This window comes from Tasmannia lanceolata, unplaced genomic scaffold, assembly GCF_043159265.1.
Source record: "Tasmannia lanceolata isolate RefF3 unplaced genomic scaffold, GAP_Taslan_0.1 ptg000034l, whole genome shotgun sequence".
NCBI classification, from domain to species: Eukaryota; Viridiplantae; Streptophyta; class Magnoliopsida; order Canellales; family Winteraceae; genus Tasmannia; species Tasmannia lanceolata.
This window is the reverse complement of record NW_027518711.1, coordinates 959,004-982,413: the sequence shown is the minus strand read 5'-3', so window position 1 is coordinate 982,413 and position 23,410 is coordinate 959,004. Positions and strand designations below refer to the sequence as shown.

Here is a 23,410-nt window from a genome sequence, read left to right as displayed (position 1 = left end):
AGAAAGTTTCTTATTTTAGAAACTTTATAAAACATCCATCTTTGAGACATTGGAAACTCGAGAGATGGTGTGAACGAGCTTTTAGCAAAGTTTTGAGATGAGAATGAGAGGGTAGTGAATCTTAGATTTAGTTGCTGAATGATGGAGATTGAAAGAAAAAAAAGTTTTCCATTTTAGAAACTTTATAAAACATCAAACTTTTATACTTAGTAAACCCTAGAGATGGTGTCAAAGTGCTTTTAGCAACATTTTGAGATGAGGATTAGATGGTATTGAATCTTAGATTGAGTTGATGAAGGATGGAGATTGAAGAAATAGAAAGTTTATTATTTTAGAAACTTTATAAAACATCCATCTTTTAGACGTGGGAAATCTTCGAGATAGTGTTAATAAGCTTTTTGCCAAGTTTTGAGATCAGGACGAGATGGTATTGAATCTTAGATTTAGTTGATAAAGCAAAAAGATTGAAAAATAGAAAGTTTCTTATTTTAGAAACTTTTCAAAAATCAATTTTTAGCCATAGGAGACCCTAGAGATGGGGTCAAGGAGCTTTTAGCCATATTTTGAGGTGTGGATGAGATGGTATTGAAACTTAGATTTAGTTGATTAAAGACCACCTTTTATTGTATTGAAACCCAAGAGATGATGTCAACCAACTTCTAGCCACATTTTGGGTTGAGAATCAGAGGGTATTCAATCTTAGATTTAGCTGATGAATGATGGAGATTGAAAAAATAGAACGCTTCTTATTTTAGAAACTTTATAAAACATCCATCTTTTGGAAATAAGAAACCCTACAAATGGTGTCAAGGAGTTTTTTGCAAAGTTTTAAGAATAGGATGAGAGGGTATTGAATCTTAGATTTAGTTGCTAAAGGATAGAGATTGAAGAAATAAAAAGTTTCTTATTTTAGAAACTTTATAAATATCAATCTTTTACTTTTTGTAAACCCTAGATATGGTGACGAAGTGCTTTTAGCTATATTTTGATATGAGGATTAGGTGGTTTTGAATCTTAGATTTAGTTGATGAAGGATGGAAATTGAAAAATTACAAAGTTTTTTATTTTTGAAACTTTATAAAACATCCATCTTTTAGACATAGAAAACCCTAGATGTGGTGTAAAGAAGCTTTTAGCCAAGTTTGTAGAAAAGGATGAGATGGTATTGACTCTTAGATTTAGTTGATAGAGGCTATTGAATCAAAAAATAAAAAGTTTCATATTTTAGAAACTCTAAAACATCCATCTTTTAGACATAAGAGACCTTGGAGATGGTGTCAAAGAGCTTTTGTCCAAGTTTTGGGATGATGAAGAGATGGTTTTAAATCTTAGATTTAGTTGATGGAAGATGGAGGTTGAAAAAGTAGAAAGTTTCTTGTTTTAGAAACTTTATAAAATATCCATCTTTTAGACATAGGAAATCCTAGAGATGGTGTTAAGGAGGTTTCAGTCAAGTTTTGAGATGAGGATGTGATGGTATTGGATCTTGGATTTTGTTGATAAAGAATGGAGATTGAAAAAATAGAAAGTTTATATAACATCCATTGTTTACACATAGCTGACCCTAGAGATGGTGTCAATGAGCCTTTAGCCAAGTTCTGGATTGATGATGAGATGATATTGAATCTTAGATTTAGTTGATAAAGCAAGAAGATTGAAAAAATAGAAAGTTTCTTATTTTAGAAACTTTTCAAAACATCAATTTGTAGCCATAGGAGACCCTAGAGATGGGGTCAAGGAGCTTTTAGCCATGTTCTGAGGTGACGATGAGATTGTATTGAAACTTAGATTTAGTTGATGAAGGACCACCTTTTATGGTATTGAAAACCTAGAGTTGATGTCAACCGACTTCTAGCCACGTTTTGGGTTGAGAATCAAAGCGTATTGAATCTTAGATTTAGCTGATGAAGAATGAAGATTGAAAAAATAGAAAGTTTCTTATTTTAGAAACTTTATAAAACATCCGTCTTTGAGACATTGGAAACTCGAGAGATGGTGTGAAGGAGCTTTTAGCAAAGTTCTGAAATGAGAATAAGAGGGTACTGAATCTTAGATTTATTTGCTGAATGATGGAGATTGAAAGAAAAAAAAGTTTCCCATTTTAGAAACTTTATAAAACATCAAACTTTTACACTTAGTAAACACTAGAGATGGTGTCAAAGAGCTTTTAGCAACATTTTGAGATGAGGATTAGATGGTATTGAATCTTAGATTGAGTTGATGAAGGATGGAGATTGAAGAAATAGAAAGTTTATTATTTTAGAAACTATATAAAACATCCATCTTTTAGACGTGGGAAATCCTCGAGATAGTGTTAATATGCTTTTTGCCAAGTTTTGAGATCAGGACGAGATGGTATTGAATCTTAGATTTAGTTGATAAAGCAAGAAGATTGAAATAATAGAAAGTTTCTTATTTTAGAAACTTTTCAAAACATCAATGTTTAGCATAGGAGACCCCAGAGGGTATTGAATCTTAGATTTAGCTGATGAAGGATGGAGATTGAAAAAATAGAAAGCTTCTTATTTTAGAAACTTTATAAAACATCCATCTTTTGGACAAAAGAAACCCTGGAGATGGTGTCAAGGAGTTTTTTGCTAAGTTTTAAGATTAGGATGAGAGGGTATTGAATCTTAGATTTAGTTGCTGAAGGATAGAGATTGAAGAAATAAAAGGTTTCTTATTTTAGAAACTTTATAAATATCAATCTTTTACTTTTTGTAAACCCTAGATATGGTGTCGAAGTGCTTTTAGCTAAGTTTTGAGATAAGGATTAGGTGGTATTGAATCATAGATTTAGTTGATGAAGGATGGAGATTGAAAAATTACAAAGTTTCTTATTTTAGAAACTTTATAAAACATCCATCTTTTAGACATAGAAAACCCTAGATGTGGTGTAAATAAGCTTTTAGCCAAGTTTGTAGAAGAGGATGAGATGGTATTGAATCGTAGATTTAGTTGATAGAGGATAGTGAATTATAAATAGAAAGTTTCTTATTTTAGAAACTCTAAAACTTCCATCTTTTGGACATAAGAGACCCTAGACATGGTGTCAAAGAGCTTTTAGCCAAGTTTTGGGATGATGATGAGATGGTTTTAAATCTTAGATTTAGTTGATGGAAGATGGAGATTGAAAAAGTAGAAAGTTTCTTGTTTTAGAAACTTTATAAAATATCCATCTTTTAGACATAGGAAATCCTAGAGATGGTGTTAAGGAGCTTTCAGTCAAGTTTTGAGATGAGGATGTGATGGTCTTAGATCTTGGATTTTGTTGACAAAGGATGGAGATTGAATAAATAGAAAGTTTATATAACATCCATCTTTTAGAACTAGCTGACCCTAGAGATGGTGTCAATGAGCTTTTAGCCAAGTTTTGGATTGATGATGAGATGGTATTGAATCTTAGGTTTAGCCGATGAAGGATGGAGATTGAAAAAATAGAAAGCTTCTTATTTTAGAAACTTTATAAAACATCCATCTTTTGGACATAAGAAACCCTGGAGATGGTGTCAAGGAGTTTTTTGCCAAGTTTTAATATTAGGATGAGAGGGTATTGAATCTTAGATTTAGTTGCTGAAGGATAGAGATTGAAGAAATAAAAAGTTTCTTATTTTAGAAACTATATAAATATCAATCTTTTACTTTTTGTAAACCCTAGATATGGTGTCGAAGTGCTTTTAGCTAAGTTTTGAGATAAGGATTAGGTGGTATTGAATCATAGATTTAGTTGATGAAGGATGGAGATTGAAAAATTACAAAGTTTCTTATTTTAGAAACTTTATAAAACATCCATCTTTTAGACATAGAAAACCCTAGATGTGGTGTAAATAATCTTTTACCCAAGTTTGTAGAAGAGGATGAGATGGTATTGAATTTTAGATTTAGTTGATAGAGGATATTGAATTAAAAAATAGAAAGTTACTTATTTTAGAAACTCTAAAACATCCATCTTTTAGACATAAGAGACCCTGGAGATGGTGTCAAAGAGCTGTTAGCCAAGTTTTGGGATGATGATGAGATGGTTTTAAATCTTAGATTTAGTTGATGGAAAATGGAGATTGAAAAAGTAGAAAGTTTCTTGTTTTAGAAACTTTATAAAATATCCATCTTTGAGACCTAGGAAATCCTAGAGATGGTGTTAAGGAGCTTTCAGTCAAGTTTTGAGAAGAGGATGTGATGGTCTTAGATCTTTGATTTTGTTGATAAAGGATGGAGATTGAATAAATAGAAAGTTTATATAACATCCATCTCTTAGAACTAGCTGACCCTAGAGATGGTGTCAATGAGCTTTTAGCCAAGTTTTGGATTGATGATGAGATGGTATTGAATCTTAGGTTTAGCTGATGAAGGATGGATATTGAAAAAATAGAAAGTTTCTTATTTTACAAACTTTATAAAACATCCATCTTTGAGACATTCGAAACTCGAGATATGGTGTGAAGGAGCTTTTAGCAAAGTTTTGAGATGAGAATGAGAGGGTACTGAATCTTAGATTTATTTGCTGAATGATGGAGATTGAAAGAAAAAAAGTTTCCCATTTTAGAAACTTTATAAAACATCAAACTTTTATACTTAGTAAACTCTAGAGATGGTGTCAATGAGCTTTTTGAGATGAGGATTAGATGGTATTGAATCTTAGATTTAGTTGATGAAGGATGGAGATTGAAGAAATAGAAAGTTTATTATTTTAGAAAGTTTATAAAACATCCATCTTTTAGACGTGAGAAATCCTCGAGATAGTGTTAATAAGCTTTTTGCCAAGTTTTGAGATCAGGACGAGATGGTATTGAATCTTAGATTTAGTTGATGAAGGACCACCTTTTATTGTATTGAAACCCTAGAGATGATGTCAACCAACTTCTAGCCACGTTTTGGGTTGAGAATCGAGGGTATTGAATCTTAGATTTAGCTGATGAAGGATAGAGATTGAAAAAATAGAAAGCTTCTTATTTAGAAACTTTATAAAACATCCATCTTTTGGACATAAGAAACCCTACAGATGGTGTCAAGGAGGTTTTTGCCAAGTTTTAAGATTAGGATGAGAGGGTATTGAATTTTAGATTTAGTTGCTAAAGGATAGAGATTGAAGAAATAAAAAGTTTCTTATTTTAGAAACTTTATAAATATCAATCTTTTACTTTTTGTAAACCCTAGATATGGTGACGAAGTGCTTTTAGCTATGTTTTGAGATGAGGATTAGGTGGTATTGAATCATAGATTTAGTCGATAAAGGATGGAGATTGAAAAATTACAAAGTTTCTTATTTTAGAAACTTTATAAAACATCCATCTTTTAGACATAGAAAACCCTAGATGTGGTGTAAAGAAGCTTTTAGCCAAGTTTGTAGAAGATGATGAGATGGTATTGACTCTTAGATTTAGTTGATAGAGGATATTGAATTAAAAAAAAAGTTTCTTATTTTAGAAACTCTAAAACATCCATCTTTTAGACATAAGAGACCCTGGAGATGGTGTCAAAGAGCTTTTGGCCAAGTTTTGGGATGATGAAGAGATGGTTTTAAATCTTAGATTTAGTTGATGGAAGATGGAGATTGAAAAAGTAGAAAGTTTCTTGTTTTAGAAAATTTATAAAATATCCATCTTTTAGACATAGGAAATCCTAGAGATGGTGTTAAGGAGGTTTCAGTCAAGTTTTGAGAAGAGGATGTGATGGTATTGGATCTTGGATTTTGTTGATAAAGGATGGAGATTGAAGAAATAGAAAGTTTATATAACATCCATTGTTTAGACATAGCTGACCCTAGAGATGGTGTCAATGAGCCTTTAGCTAAGTTTTGGATTGATGATGAGATGGTATTGAATCTTAGATTTAGCTGATGAAGGACGGAGATTGAAAAAATAGAAAGTTTATTATTTTAGAAACTTTATAAAACATCCATCTTTTAGACGTGGAAATCCTCGAGATAGTGTTAATAAGCTTTTTGACAAATTTTGAGATCAGGACGAGATGGTATTGAATCTTAGATTTAGTTGATAAAGCAAGAAGATTGAAAAAAAAAAGTTTCTTATTTTAAAAACTTTTCAAGACATCAATTTTTAGCCATAGGAGACCCTAGAGATGGGGTCAAGGAGCTTTTAGCCATGTTTTCAGGTGAGGATCAGATTGTATTGAAACTTAGATTTAGTTGATGAATGACCACCTTTTATTGTATTGAAACCCTAGAGTTGATGTCAACCAACTTCTAGCCATGTTTTGGGTTGAGAATCAGAGGGTATTGAATCTTAGATTTAGCGGATGAAGGATGGATATTGAAAAAATAGAAAGTTTCTTATTTTAGAAACTTTATAAAACATCCATCTTTGAGACATTGGAAACTCGAGAGATGGTGTGAACGAGCTTTTAGCAAAGTTTTGAGATGAGAATGAGAGGGTAGTGAATCTTAGATTTAGTTGCTGAATGATGGAGATTGAAAGAAAAAAAAGTTTTCCATTTTAGAAACTTTATAAAACATCAAACTTTTATACTTAGTAAACCCTAGAGATGGTGTCAAAGAGCTTTTAGCAACATTTTGAGATGAGGATTAGATGGTATTGAATCTTAGATTTAGTTGATGAAGGATGGAGATTGAAGAAATATAAAGTTTATTATTTTAGAAACTTTATAAAACATCAATCTTTTAGACGTGGGAAATCCTCGGTACTGTTAATAAGCTTTTTGCCAAGTTTTGAGATCAGGACGAGATGGTATTGAATCTTAGATTTAGTTGATAAAGCAAGAAGATTGAAATAATATAAAGTTTCTTATTTTAGAAACTTTTCAAAACATCAATGTTTAGCCATAGGAGACCCTAAAGATGGGGTCAAGGAGCTTTTAGCCATGTTTTGAGGTGAGGATGAGATGGTAGTAAAACTTAGATTTAGTTGATGAAGGACCTCCTTTTATGGTATTGAAACCTTAGAGATGATGTCAATCAACTTCTAGCCACGTTTTGGGTTGAGAATCAGAGGGTATTGAATTTTAGATTTAGCTGATGAAGGATGGAGATTGAAAAAATAGAAAGCTTCTTATTTTAGAAACTTTATAAAAACATCCATCTTTTGGACAAAAGAAACCCTGGATATGGTGTCAAGGAGTTTTTTGCCAAGTTTTAAGATTATGATGAGAGGGTATTGAATCTTAGATTTAGTTGCTGAAGGATAGAGATTGAAGAAATAAAAGGTTTCTTATTTTCGAAACTTTATAAATATCAATCTTTTACTTTTTGTAAACCCTAGATATGGTGTCGAAGTGCTTTTCGCTAAGTTTTGAGATGAGGATTAGGTGGTATTGAATCATAGATTTAGTTAATGAAGGATGGAGATTGAAAAATTACAAAGTTTCTTATTTTAGAAACTTTATAAAACATCCATCTTTTAGACATAGAAAAACCAAGATGTGGTGTAAAGAAGCTTTTAGCCAAGTTTGTAGAAGATGATCAGATGGTATTGACTCTTAGATTTAGTTGATAGAGGATATTGAATTAAAAAAAAAGTTTCTTATTTTGGAAACTCTAAAACATCCATCTTTTAGACATAAGAGGCCCTGGAGATGGTGTCAAAGAGCTTTTGGCCAAGTTTTGGGATGATGAAGAGATGGTTTTAAATCTTAGATTTAGTTGATGGAAGTTGGAGATTGAAAAAGTAGAAAGTTTCTTGGTTTAGAAACTTTATAAAATATCCATCTTTTAGACTTAGGAAATCCTAGAGATGGTGTTAAGGAGGTTTCAGTCAAGTTTTGAGATGAGGATGTGATGGTATTGGATCTTGGATTTTGTTGATAAAGGATGGAGATTGAAAAAATAGAAAGTTTATATAACATCCATTGTTTAGACATAGCTGACCCTAGAGATGGTGTCAATGAGCCTTTAGCTAAGTTTTGGATTGATGATGAGATGGTATTTAATCTTAGATTTAGCTGATGAAGGACGGAGATTGAAAAAATAGAAAGTTTCTTATTTTACAAACTTTATAAAACATCCATCTTTTAAACGTGGAAATCCTCGAGATAGTGTTAATAAGCTTTTTGACAACTTTTGAGATCAGGACGAGATGGTAATGAATCTTAGATTTAGTTGATAAAGCAAGAAGATTGAAAAAAAAGTTTCTTATTTTAGAAACTTTTCAAAACATCAATTTTTAGCCATAAGAGAGACCCTAGAGATGGGGTCAAGGAGCTTTTAGCCATGTTTTGAGGTGAGGATCAGATTGTATTGAAACTTAGATTTAGTTGATGAAGGACCACCTTTTATGGTATTGAAACCCTAGAGTTGATGTCAACCAACTTCTAGCCACGTTTTGGGTTGAGAATCAGAGGGTATTGAATCTTAGATTTAGCGGATGAAGGATGGACATTGAAAAAATAGAAAGTTTCTTATTTTAGAAACTTTATAAAACATCCATCTTTGAGACATTGGAAACTCGAGAGATGGTGTGAATGAGCTTTTAGCAAAGTTTTGAGATGAGAATGAGAGGGTACAAAATCTTAGATTTAGTTGCTGAATGATGGAGATTGAAAGAAAAAAAAGTTTTCCATTTTATAAACTTTATAAAACATGAAACTTTTATACTTAGTAAACCCTAGAGATGGTGTCAAAGGGCTTTTAGCAACATTTTGAGATGAGGATTAGATTGTATTGAATCTTAGATTTAGTTGAAGAAGGATGGAGATTGAAGAAATAGAAAGTTTATTATTTTAGAAACTTTATAAAACATCCATCTTTTAGGCGTGGGAAATCCTCGAGATAGTGTTAATAAGCTTTTTGCCAAGTTTTGAGATCAGGACGAGATGGTATTGAATCTTAGATTTAGTTGATAAAGCAAGAAGATTGAAATAATAGAAAGTTTCTTATTTTAGAAACTTTTCAAAACATCAATGTTTAGCCATAGGAAACCCTAGAGATGGGGTCAAGGAGCTTTTAGCCATGTTTTGAGGTGAGGATGAGATGGTATTGAAACTTAGATTTAGTTGATGATCTCCTTTGATGGTATTGAAACCTTAGAGATGATGTCAATCAACTTCTAGCCACGTTTTGGGTTGGGAATCAGAGGGTATTGAATCTTAGATTTAGCTGATGAAGGATGGAGATTGAAAAATTACAAAGTTTCTTATTTTAGAAACTTCATAAAACATCCATCTTTTAGACACAGAAAACCCTAGATGTGGTGTAAAGAAGCTTTTAGCCAAGTTTGTAGAAGAGGATGAGATGGTATTGAATCGTAGATTTAGTTGATAGAGGATACTGAATTAAAAATAGAAAGTTTCTTATTTTAGAAACTCTAAAACTTCCATCTTTTAGACATAAGAGACCCTAGACATGGTGTCAAAGAGCTTTTAGCCAAGTTTTGGGATGATGATGAGATGGTTTTAAATTTTAGATTTAGTTGATGGAAGATGGAGATTGAAAAAGTAGAAAGTTACTTGTTTTAGAAACTTTATAAAATATCCATCTTATTGCATAGGAAATCCTAGAGATGGTGTTAAGGAGCTTTCAGTTAAGTTTTGAGATGAGGATGTGATGGTATTGGATCATGGATTTTGTTGATAAAGGATGGAGATTGAAAAAATAGAAAGTTTATATAACATCCATTGTTTAGACATAGCTGACCCTAGAGATGGAGTCAATGAGCCTTTAGCTAAGTTTTGGATTGATCGAGATGGTATTGATTCTTAGATTTAGCTGATGAAGGACGGAGATTGAAAAAATAGAAAGTTTATTATTTTAGAAAATTTATAAAATATCCATCTTTTAGACGTCGAAATCCTCGAGATAGTGTTAATAGGCTTTTTGACAACTTTTGAGATCAGGACGAGATGGTATTGAATCTTAAATTTAGTTGATAAACCAAGAATATTGAAAAAAAAAAGTTTCTTATTTTAGAAACCTTTCAAAACATCAATTTTTGGCCATAGGAGACCCTAAAGATGGGGTTAAGGAGCTTTTAGCCATGTTTTGAGGTGAAGATCAGATTGTCTTGAAACTTAGATTTAGTTGATGAAGGACCACCTTTTATGGTATTGAAACCTTAGAGTTGATGTCAACCAACTTCTAGCCACGTTTTGGGTTGAGAATCAGAGGGTATTGAATCTTAGATTTAGCTGATGAAGGATGGAGATTGAAAAAATAGAAAGCTTCTTATTTTAGAAACTTTATAAATCATCCATCTTTTGGACAAAAGAAACCCTTGAGATGGTGTCAAGGAGTTTTTTGCCAAGTTTTAAGATTAGGATGAGAGCGTATTGAATCTTAGATTTAGTTGCTGAAGGATAGAGATTGAAGAAATAAAAAGTTTCTTATAAATATCAATCTTTTACTTTTTCTAAACCCTAGATATGGCGTCGAAGTGCTTTTAGCTAAGTTTTGAGATGAGGATTAGGTGGTTTTGAATCATAGATTTAGTTGATGAAGGATGGAGATTGAAAAATTACAAAGTTTCTTATTTTAGAAACTTTATAAAACATCCATCTTTTAGACATAAAAAACCCTAGATGTGGTGTAAAGAAGCTTTTAGCCAAGTTTGTAGAAGAGGATGAGATGGTATTGAATCGTAGATTTAGTTTATAGAGGATAGTGAATTAAAAATAGAAAGTTTCTTATTTTAGAAACTCTAAAACTTCCATCTTTTAGACATAAGAGACCCTAGACATGGTGCCAAAGAGCTTTTAGCCAAGTTTTGGGATGATGATGAGATGGTTTTAAATCTTAGATTTAGTTGATGGAAGATGGAGATTGAAAAAGTAGAAAGTTTCTTGTTTTAGAAACTTTATAAAATATCCATCTTATTGACGTAGGAAATCCTAGAGATGGTGTTAAGGAGCTTTCAGTCAAGTTTTGAGATGAGGATGTGATGGTATTGGATCTTGGATTTTGTTGATAAAGGATGGAGATCGAAAAAGATAGAAAGTTTATATAACTTCCATCTTTTAGAACTAGCTGACCCTAGAGATGGTGTCAATGAGCTTTTAGCCAAGTTTTGGATTGATGATGCGATGGTATTGAATCTTAGGTTTAGCTGATGAAGGATGGAGATTGAAAAAATAGAAAGTTTCTTATTTTACAAACTTTATAAAACATCCATCTTTGAGACATTGGAAACTCGAGATATGGTGTGAAGGAGCTTTTAGCAAAGTTTTGAGATGAGAATGAGAGGGTATTGAATCTTAGATTTATTTCCTGAATGATGGAGATTGAAAGAAAAAAAAGTTTCCCATTTTAGAAACTTTATAAAACATCAAACTTTTATACTTAGTAAACTCTAGAGATGGTGTCAATGAGCTTTTAGCAACATTTTGATATGAGGATTAGATGATATTGAATCTTAGATTTAGTTGATGAAGGATGGAGATTGAAGAAATAGAAAGTTTATTATTTTAGAAACTTTATAAAACATTCATCTTTTAGACGTGGGAAATCCTCGAGATAGTGTTAATAAGCTTTTTGCCAAGTTTTGAGATCAGGACGAGATGGTATTGAATCTTAGATTTAGTTGATAAAGCATGAAGATTGAAAAATAGAAAGTTTCTTATTTTAGAAACTTTTCAAAAATCAATTTTTAGCCATAGGAGACCCTAGAGATGGGGTCAAGGAGCTTTTAGCCATATTTTGAGGTGTGGATGAGATGGTATTGAAACTTAAATTTAGTTGATGAAGGACCACCTTTTATTGTATTGAAACCCTAGAGATGATGTCAACCAACTTCTAGCCACGTTTTGGGTTGAGAATCAGAGGGTATTGAATCTTAGATTTAGCTGATGAAGGATGGAGATTCAAAAAATAGAAAGCTTCTTATTTTAGAAACTTTATAAAACATCCATCTTTTGGACATAAGAAACCCTACAGATGGTGTCAAGGAGTTTTTTGCCAAGTTTTAAGATGAGGATGAGAGGGTATTGAATCTTAGATTTAGTTGCTAAATAATAGAGATTGAAGAAATAAAAAGTTTCTTATTTTAGAAACTTTATAAATATCAATCTTTTACTTTTTGTAAACACTAGATATGGTGACGAAGTGCTTTTAGCTATGTTTTGAGATGAGGATTAGGTGGTATTGAATCATAGATTTAGTTGATGAAGGATGGAGATTGAAAAATTATAAAGTTTCTTATTTTAGAAACTTTATAAAACATCCATCTTTTAGACATAGAAAACCCTAGATGTGGTGTAAAGAAGCTTTTAGCCAAGTTTGTAGAAGAGGATGAGATGATATTGACTCTTAGATTTAGTTGATTGAGGATATTGAATTAAAAAAAAAAGTTTCTTATTTTAGAAACTCTAAAACATCCATCTTTTAGACATAAGAGACCATCGAGATGGTGTCAAAGAGCATTTGGCCAAGTTTTGGGATGATGAAGAGATGGTTTTCAATCTTAGATTTAGTTGATGGAAGTTGGAGATTGAAAAAGTAGAAAGTTTCTTGTTTTAGAAACTTTATAAAATATCCATCTTTTAGGCATAGGAAATCCTAGAGATGGTGTTAAGGAGGTTTCAGTCAAGTTTTGAGATGAGGATGTGATGGTATTGGATCTTGGATTTTGTTGATAAAGGATGGAGATTGAAAAAATAGAAAGTTTATATAACATCCATTGTTTAGACATAGCTGACCCTAGAGATGGTGTCAATGAGCCTTTAGCTAAGTTTTGGATTGATGATGACATGGTATTAAATCTTAGATTTAGGTGATGAAGGACGGAGATTGAAAAAATAGAAAGTTTATTATTTTAGAAACTTTATAAAACATCCATCTTTTAGACGTGGAAATCCTCGAGATAGTGTTAATATGCTTTTTGACAAATTTTGAGATTAGGAAGAGATGGTATTGAATCTTAGATTTAGTTGATAAAGCAAGAAGATTGAAAAAAAAAGTTTCTTATTTTAGAAACTTTTCAAAACATCAATTTTTAGCCATATGAGACCCTAGAGATGGGGTCAAGGAGCTTTTAGCCATGTTTTGAGGTGAGGATAAGATTGTATTGAAACTTAGATTTAGTTGATGAAGGACCACCTTTTATGGTATTGAAACCCTAGAGTTGATGTCAACCAACTTCTAGCCACGTTTTAGGTTGAGAATCAGAGGGTATTGATTTAGCTGATGAAGGATGGAGATTGAAAAAATAGAAAGTTTCTTATTTTAGAAACTTTATAAAACTTCTATCTTTGAGACATTGGAAACTCGAGATATGGTGTGAAGGAGCTTTTAGCAAAGTTTTGAGATGAGAATGAGAGGGTACTGAATCTTAGATTTATTTCCTGAATGATGGAGATTGAAAGAAAAAAAAGTTTTCCATTTTAGAAACTTTATAAAACATCAAACTTTTATACTTAGTAAACTCTAGAGATGGTGTCAATGAGCTTTTAGCAACATTTTGAGATGAGGATTAGATGATATTGAATCTTAGATTTAGTTGATGAAGGATGGAGATTGAAGAAATAGAAAGTTTATTATTTTAGAAACTTTATAAAACATCGATCTTTTAGACGTGGGAAATCCTCGAGATAGTGTTAATAAGCTTTTTGCCAAGTTTTGAGATCAGGACGAGATGGTATTGAATCTTAGATTTAGTTGATAAAGCATGAAGATTGAAAAATAGAAAGTTTCTTATTTTAGAAACTTTTCAAAAATTAATTTTTAGCCATAGGAGACCCTAAAGATGGGTTCAAGGAGCTTTTAGCCATATTTTGAGGTGTGGATGAGATGGTATTGAAACTTAAATTTAGTTGATGAAGGACCACCTTTTATTGTATTGAAACCCTAGAGATGATGTCAACCAACTTCTAGCCACGTTTTGGGTTGAGAATCAGAGGGTATTGAATCTTAGATTTAGCTGATGAAGGATGGAGATTCAAAAAATAGAAAGCTTCTTATTTTAGAAACTTTATAAAACATCCATCTTTTGGACATAAGAAACCCTACAGATGGTGTCAAGGAGTTTTTTGCCAAGTTTTAAGATGAGGATGAGAGGGTATTGAATCTTAGATTTAGTTGCTAAATAATAGAGATTGAAGAAATAAAAAGTTTCTTATTTTAGAAACTTTATTAATATCAATCTTTTACTTTTTGTAAACCCTAGATATGGTGACGAAGTGCTTTTAGCTATGTTTTGAGATGAGGATTAGGTGGTATTGAATCATAGATTTAGTTGATGAATGATGGAGATTGAAAAATTATAAAGTTTCTTATTTTAGAAACTTTATAAAACATCCATCTTTTAGACATAGAAAACCCTAGATGTGGTGTAAAGAAGCTTTTAGCCAAGTTTGTAGAAGAGGATGAGATGATATTGACTCTTAGATTTAGTTGATTGAGGATATTGAATTAAAAAAAAAAGTTTCTTATTTTAGAAACTCTAAAACATCCATCTTTTAGACATAAGAGACCATCGAGATGGTGTCAAAGAGCATTTGGCCAAGTTTTGGGATGATGAAGAGATGGTTTTAAATCTTAGATTTAGTTGATGGAAGTTGGAGATTGAAAAAGTAGAAAGTTTCTTGTTTTAGAAACTTTATAAAATATCCATCTTTTAGGCATAGGAAATCCTAGAGATGGTGTTAAGGAGGTTTCAGTCAAGTTTTGAGATGAGGATGTGATGGTATTGGATCTTGGATTTTGTTGATAAAGGATGGAGATTGAAAAAATAGAAAGTTTATATAACATCCATTGTTTAGACATAGCTGACCCTAGAGATGGTGTCAATGAGCCTTTAGCTAAGTTTTGGATTGATGATGACATGGTATTAAATCTTAGATTTAGGTGATGAAGGATGGAGATTGAAAAAATAGAAAGTTTATTATTTTAGAAACTTTATGAAACATCCATCTTTTAGACGTGGAAATCCTCGAGATAGTGTTAATATGCTTTTTGACAACTTTTGAGATTAGGAAGAGATGGTATTGAATCTTAGATTTAGTTGATAAAGCAAGAAGATTGAAAAAAAAAGTTTCTTATTTTAGAAACTTTTCAAAACATCAATTTTTAGCCATATGAGACCATAGAGATGGGGTCAAGGAGCTTTTAGCCATGTTTTGAGGTGAGGATAAGATTGTATTGAAACTTAGATTTAGTTGATGAAGGGCCACCTTTTATGGTATTGAAACCCTAGAGTTGATGTCAACCAACTTCTAGCCACGTTTTAGGTTGAGAATCAGAGGGTATTGATTTAGCTGATGAAGGATGGAGATTGAAAAAATAGAAAGTTTCTTATTTTAGAAACTTTATAAAACTTCTATCTTTGAGACATTGGAAACTCGAGATATGGTGTGAAGGGGCTTTTAGCAAAGTTTTGAGATGAGAATGAGAGGGTACTGAATCTTAGATTTATTTCCTGAATGATGGAGATTGAAAGAAAAAAAAGTTTTCCATTTTAGAAACTTTATAAAACATCAAACTTTTATACTTAGTAAACTCTAGAGATGGTGTCAATGAGCTTTTAGCAACATTTTGAGATGAGGATTAGATGGTATTGAATCTTAGATTTAGTTGATGAAGGATGGAGATTGAAGAAATAGAAAGTTTATTATTTTAGAAACTTTATAAAACATCCATCTTTTAAACGTGGGAAATCCTCGAGATAGTGTTAATAAGCTTTTTGCCTAGTTTTGAGATCAGGACGAGATGGTATTGAATCTTAGATTTAGTTGATAAAGCAAGAAGATTGAAATAATAGAAAGTTTCTTATTTTAGAAACTTTTCAAAACATCAATGTTTAGCCATAGGAGACCCTAGAGATGGGGTCAAGGAGCTTTTAGCCATGTTTTGAGGTGAGGATGAGATGGTATTGAAACTTAGATTTAGTTGATGAAGGACCTCCTTTTATGGTATTGAAACCTTAGAGATGATGTCAATCAACTTCTAGCCACGTTTTGGGTTGTGAATCAGAGGGTATTGAATCTTAGATTTAGCTGATGAAGGATGGGGATTGAAAAAATAGAAAGCTTCTTATTTTATAAACTTTATAAAACATCCATCTTTTGGACAAAAGAAACCCTGGAGATGGTGTCAAGGAGTTTTTTGCCAAGTTTATAAATGAACTTTTGAGCCTCTTTTCTGGAATTGAGGATACTTCGAGCCACCGAGGATGGATTTGAGGGGATGGAGATTGAAAGAAAAAAAGTTTCCTATTTTAGAAACTTTATAAAACATCAAAGTTTTATACTTAGTAAACCCTAGAGATGGTGTCAAAGAGCTTTTAGCAACATTTTTGAGATGAGGATTAGATTGTATTGAATCTTAGATTTCGTTCATGAGGGATGGAGATTGAAGAAATAGAAACTTTATAATTTTAGAAACTTTATAAAACATCCATCTTTTAGACGTGGAAATCCTCGAGATAGTGTTAATAAGCTTTTTGCCAACTTTTGAGATAAGGACGAGATGGTATTGAATCTTAGATTTAGTTGATAAAGCAAGAAGATTGAAAAAATAGAAAGTTTCTTATCTGAGAAACTTTTTAAAACATCAATTTTTAGCCATAGGAGACCCTAGAGATGGGGTCAAGGAGCTTTTAGCCATGTTTTGAGGTGAGGATGAGATGGTATTTAAAGTTAGATTTAGTTGATGAATGACCACCTTTTATGGTAATGAAACCTTAGAGATGATGTCAACCAACTTCTAGCCACGTTTTGGGTTGAGAATCAAAGGGTGTTGAAATTTAGATTTAGCTGATGAAGGATGGAGATTGGAAAAATAGAAAGCTTCATATTTTAGAAACTTTATAAAACATCCATCTTTTAGACATAGAAAACCCTATATGTGGTGTAAAAAAGCTTTTAGCCAAGTTTATAGAAGAGGATGAGATGGTATTGAATCTTAGATTTAGTTGATAGAGGATATTGAATTAAAAAATAGAAAGTTTCTTATTTTAGAAACACTAAAACATCCATCTTTTAGACATAAGAGACCCTGGAGATGGTGTCAAAGAGCTTTTAGCCAAGTTGGGATGATGATGAGATGGGTTTAAATCTTAGATTTAGTTGATGGAAGATGGAGATTGAAAAAGTAGAAAGTTTCTTGTTTTAGAAACTTTATAAAATATCCATCTTTTAGACATAGGAAATCCTAGAGATAGTGTTAAGGAGCTTTCAGTCAAGTTTTGAGATGAGGATGTGATAGTATTGGATCTTGGATTTTGTTGATAAAGGATGGGGATTGAAAAAATAGAAAGTTTATATAACATCCATCGATTAGACATAGCTGACCCTAGAGATGGTGTCAATGAGCTTTTAGCCAAGTTTTGGATTGATGATGAGATGGTATTGAATCTTAGATTTAGCCGATGAAGGATGGAGATTGAAAAAATAGAAAGTTTCTTATTTTAGAAACTTTATAAAACTTCCATCTTTGACACGTTGGAAACTCGAGAGATGGTGTCAAGGAGCTTTTAGCAAAGTTTTGAGATGAGAATGAGAGGGTACTGAATCTTAGATTTAGTTGCTGAATGATGGAGATTGAAAGAAAAAAAAGTTTCCTATTTTAGAAACTTTACAAAACATCAAACTTTTATACTTAGTAAACCCTAGAGATGGTGTCAAAGAGCTTTTAACAACATTCTGAGATGAGGATTAGATGGTATTGAATCTTAGATTTAGTTGATGAAGGATGGAGATTGAAGAAATAGAAAGTTCATTATTTTGAAAACTTTATAAAACATCCATCTTTTAGACGTGAGAAATCCTCGAGATAGTGTTATTAAGCATTTTGCCAAGTTTTGAGATCAGGACGAGGTGGTATTAAATCTTAGATTTAGTTGATAAAGCAAGAAGATTGAAAAAATAGAAACATTCTTATCTTAAAAACTTTTCAAAACATCAATTTTTAGCCATACGATACCCTAGAGATGGGGTAAAGGACCTTTTAGCCATGTTTTGAGGTGAGGATGAGATGGTATTGAAACTTAGATTTAGTGGATCAAGGACCACCTTTTATGGTATTGAAACCCTAGAGATGATGTCAACCAACTTCTAGCCACGTTTTGGGTTGAGAATCAGAGGGTATTGAATCTTAGATTTAGCTGATGAAGGATGGAGATTGAAAAAATAGAAAGCTTTTTATTTTAGAAACTTTATAAAACTTCCATCTTTTGGACATAAGAAACCCTGGAGATGGTGTCAAGGAGTTTTTTGCCAAGTTTTAAGATTAGGATGAGAGGGTATTGAATCTTAGATTTAGTTGCTGAAGGATTGAGATTGAAGAAATAAAAAGTTTCTTATTTTAGAAACTTTATAAATATCAATCTTTTAGGTTTTGTAAACCATAGATATGCGCTCGAAGTGCTTTTAGCTAAGTTTTGAGATGAGGATTTGGTGGTATTGAATCATAGATTTAGTTGATGAAGGATGGAGATTGAAAAATTACAAAGTTCCTTATTTTAGAAACTTTATAAAACATCCATCTTTTTGACATAGAAAACCCTAGATGTGGTGTAAAGAAGCTTTTAGCCAAGTTTGTAGAAGAGGATGAGATGGTATTGAATCTTAGATTTAGTTGATAGAGGATATTGAATTAAAAAATAGAAAGTTTCTTATTTTAGAAACTCTAAAACATCCATCTTTTAGACATAAGAGACCCTGGAGATGGTGTCAAAGAGCTTTTAGCCAAGTTTTGAGATGATGATGAGATGGCTTAAAATCTTAGATTTAGTTGATTGAAGATGGAGATTGAAAAAGTAGAAAGTTTCTTGTTTTAGAAACTTTATAAAATATCCATCTTTTAGACAGGAAATCCTAGAGATGGTGTTAAGGAGCTTTCAGTCAAGTTTTGAGATGAGGATGTGATGGTATTGGATCTTGGATTTTGTTGAAAATGGATGGAGATTGAAAAAATAGAAAGTATATATAACATCCATCGTTTAGACATCGCAGACCTTAGAGATGGTGTCAATGAGCTTTTAGCCAAGTTTTGCATTGATGATGAGATGGTATTGAATCTTAGATTTAGCTGATGAAGGATGGAGAATGAAAAAATAGAAAGTTTCTTATTTTAGAAACTTTATAAAACATCCATCTTTGAGACATTGGAAACTCGAGAGATGGTGTCAAGGAGCTTTTAGCAAAGTTTTGAGATGAGAATGAGAGGGTACTGAATCTTAGATTTAGTTGCTGAATGATGGAGATTGAAAGAAAAAAAAGTTTCTTAGTTTAGAAACTATATAAAACATCAAACTTTTATATTTAGTAAACACTAGAGATAGTGTCAAAGAGCTTTTAGCAACATTTTGAGATGCGGATTAGATGGTATTGAATCTTAGATTTAGTTGATGAAGGATGGAGATTGAAGAAATAGAAAGTTTATTATTTTAGAAACTTTATAAAACATCAATCTTTTAGACGTGGGAAATCCTCGAGATAGTGTTGATAAGCTTTTAGCCTAGTTTTGAGATCAGGACGAGATGGTATTGAATCTTAGATTTAGTTGATAAAGCAAGAAGATTGAAATAATAGAAAGTTTCTTATTTTAGAAACTTTTCAAAACATCAATGTTTAGCCATAGGAGACCCTAGAGATGGGGTCAATGAGCTTTTAGCCATGTTTTGAGGTGAGGATGAGATGGTATTGAAACTTAGATTTAGTTGATGAAGGACCTCCTTTTATGGTATTGAAACCTTAGAGATGATGTCAATCAACTTCTAGCCACGTTTTTGGTTGTGAATCAGAGGGTATTGAATCTTAGATTTAGCTGATGAATGATGGGGATTGAAAAAATAGAAAGCTTCTTATTTTATTAACTTTATAAAACATCCATCTTTTGGACAAAAGAAACCCTGGAGATGGTGTCAAGGAGTTTTTTGCCAAGTTTTAAGATTAGGATGAGAGGGTATTGAATCTTAGATTTAGTTGCTGAAGGATAGAGATTGAAGAAATAAAAAGTTTCTTATTTTAGAAACTTTATAAATATCAATCTTTTACTTTTTGTAAACCCTAAATATGGCGTCGAAGTGCTTTTAGCTAAGTTTTGAGATGAGGATTAGGTGGTATTGAATCATAGATTTAGTTGATGAAGGATGGAGATTGAAAAATTCTAAAGTTTCTTATTTTAGAAACTTTATAAAACATCCATCTTTTAGACATAGAAAACCCTAGATATGTCGTAAAGAAGCTTTTAGCCAAGTTTGTAGAAGAGGATGACATGGTATTAAATCGTAGATTTAGTTGATAGAGGATAGTGAATTAAAAATAGAAAGTTTCTTATTTTAGAAACTCTAAAACTTCCATCTTTTAGACATAAGAGACCCTAGACATGGTGTCAAAGAGCTTTTTGCCAAGTTTTGGGATGATGATGAGATGGTTTTAAATCTTAGATTTAGTTGAAGGAAGATGGAGATTGAAAAAGTAGAAAGTTTCTTGTTTTAGAGACTTTATAAAATATCCATCTTATTGACATAGGAAATCCTAGAGATGGTGTTAAGGAGCTTTCAGTCAAGTTTTGAGATGAGGATGTGATGGTATTGGATATTGGATTTTGTTGATAAAGGATGGAGATTGAAAAAAATAGAAAGTTTATATAACATCCATCGTTTAGACATAGCTGGCCCAAGAGATGGTGTCAATGAGCTTTTAGGCAAGTTTTGGATTGATGATGAGATGGTATTGAATCTTAGATTTAGCTGATGAAGGATGAAGATTGAAAAAATAAAAAGTTTCTTATTTTAGAAACTTTATAAAACTTCCATCTTTGAGACATTGGAAACTCAAGAGATGGTGTCAAGGAGCTTTTAGCAAAGTTTTGAGATGAGAATGAGAAGGTACTGAATCTTAGATTTAGTTACTGAATGATGGAGATTGAAAGAAGAAAAAGTTTCCTATTTTAGAAACTTTATAAAATATCAAACTTTTATACTTAGTAAACCCTAGAGATGGTGTCAAAGAGCTTTTAGCAACATTTTTGAGATGAGGATTAGATTGTATTGAATCTTAGATTTCGTTGATGAGGGATGGAGATTGAAGAAATAGAAACTTTATAATTTTAGAAACTTTATAAAACATCCATCTTTTAGACGTGGAAACCCTCGAGATAGTGTTAATAAGCTTTTTGCCAAGTTTTGAGATCAGGACGAGATGGTATTGAATCTTAGATTTAGTTGATAAAGCAAGAAAATTGAAATAATAGAAAGTTTCTTATTTTAGAAACTTTTCAAAACATCAATGTTTAGCCGACCCTAGAGATGAGGTCAAGGAGCTTTTAGCCATGTTTTGAGGTGAGGATGAGATGGTATTGAAACTTAGATTTAGTTGATGAAGGACCTCCTTTTATGATATTGAAACCTTAGAGATGATGTCAATCAACTTCTAGCCACGTTTTAAGTTGATAATCAGAGGGTATTGAATCTTAGATTTAGCTGATGAAGGATGGAGATTGAAAAAATAGAAAGCTTCTTATTTTAGAAACTTTATAAAACATCCATCTTTGGGACAAAAGAAACCCTGGAGATGGTGTGAAGGAGTTTTTTGCCATGTTTTAAGATTAGGATAAGAGGGTATTGAATCTTAGATTTAGTTGCTGAAGGATAGAGATTGAAGAAACAAAAAGTTTCTTATTGTATAAACTTTATAAATATCAATCTTTTACTTTTTGTAAACCCTAGATATGGCATCGAAGTGCTTTTAGCTAAGTTTTGAGATGAGGATTAGGTGGTATTGAATCATAGATTTTGTTGATTTTGGATGGAGATTGAAAAATTACAAAGTTTCTTATTTTAGAAACTTTATAAAACATCCATCTTTTAGACATAGAAAACCCTAGATGTGGTGTAAAGAAGCTTTTAGCCAAGTTTGTAGGAGAGGATGAGATGGTATTGAATCGTTGATTTAGTTGATAGAGGATAGTGAATTAAAAATAGAAAGTTTCTTATTTTAGAAACTCTAAAACTTTCATCTTTTAGACATAAGAGACCCTAGACATGGTGTCAAAGAGCTTTTAGCCAAGTTTTGGGATGATGATGAGATGGTTTTAAATCTTAGATTTAGTTGATTGAAGTTGGAGATTGAAAAAGTAGAAAGTTCCTTGTTTTAGAAACTTTATAAAATATCCATCTTATTGACCTGGTATTAAGGAGCTTTCAGTCAAGTTTTGAGATGAGGATGTGATGGTATTGGATCTTGGATTTTGTTGATAAAGGATGGAGATTGAAAAAAATAGAAAGTTTATATAACATCCATCGTTTAGACATAGCTGGCCCAAGAGATGGTGTCAATGAGCTTTTAGCCAAGTTTTGGATTGATGATGAGATGGTATTGAATCTTAGATTTAGCTAATGAAGGATGGAGATTGAAAAAATAAAAAGTTTCTTATTTTAGAAACTTTATAAAACTTCCATCTTTGAGACATTGGAAACTCGAGAGATGGTGTCAAGGAGCTTTTAGCAAAGTTTTGAGATGAGAATGAGAGGGTACTGAATCTTAGATTTTTTTTTTTTTTTTGGTTGGCAAGCTGGGGTTAGGCAGGACCCCTACCAGATTCATTAAAAGGAAATAAGAAATACAAACTAAGGAGGCTCAAAAGCCAACAAGAAGGGAACAAGCTCCCAGCACATCAATAGCCAAGAAAAATAATAGAAAAAACAAATGCCATTCGGAGGAGTGACCAAGTTTCCGAAGGGAACATCCTCTCTGCAGTCCAACATCCATAGCATTTGAATTGAGGATTGGATCCATTCGATCCCTTGAGATATGGGAAAGGACCTTCCCGACCAACTAGGGATCCAGCAGGAAGACTCAAAATAATCGACATTGGGACTATGGGAAGGAGCCCAAGAACTGGGAAAATGAGCAGGATCTGCGCCCATGTTACAACCGAGTGTATACCCTCCCGGAGAAGTCATCAGTGAGAATATCAGCAAGAGCAGAGGGGATAAGATTGGTATCTATATTTGTTCCTTTGCACGTACAATCCACTTTGGACAAAAAATCAGCTGCTCTATTTGCCTCCCTCCAGACATGGGAGATTTTCCACGCTGTGAAAAAGGAGAGGGAGAATTTTATAGAATCCAGCATAGTAAGCATTTTCCAAGGGCAGCGAAGGACTCCCGATATAATTTTTTCAGCAATTGAGGAATCAGTTTCGATCCAGATGTGTTGAATGTTCAATTGAAGGGCAGATTTAAGTCCAAATGCAATAGCTTCCATCTCAAGCACATTTATGGATTCGGGCAGCCTATTGACAGAATACATAACATACGGTTCTCCTTTTTCATTTCGAACAATACCTCCAATTGATCCATAATCCCCGGAGAGCGAAGCATCAGAATTCAGCTTGAGGAAGGGAAGGCTTGGGGGAATCCAGCTACAGAACTTTGGAAAGCATGGGCGAGGAAGCAGACATATCCTGAGATTGGCAGCGATATCTTCGTTCCTCTTAGATTTCAAGTCATATAGCAGCAGGTAGGATATTCTATTATGGATTACGAATAGGATGTTTCGCAGAACA

The 23,410-nt window shown here is 32.3% G+C and overlaps 1 protein-coding gene across 1 annotated transcript in view; it reads right to left on the bottom strand.

Annotated features, from left to right (window-relative positions):
• Window positions 1–22,769, bottom strand: part of LOC143859577 (uncharacterized) — a 37,632-nt gene extending 14,863 nt beyond the window's left edge. The window contains exon 1 of the mRNA XM_077370229.1: window positions 22,569–22,769. Coding sequence (XP_077226344.1) covers window positions 22,569–22,769 — 201 coding nt within the window. The remainder of the gene's footprint in view (window positions 1–22,568) is intronic.
• Window positions 22,770–23,410: the final 641 nt, after the last annotated feature.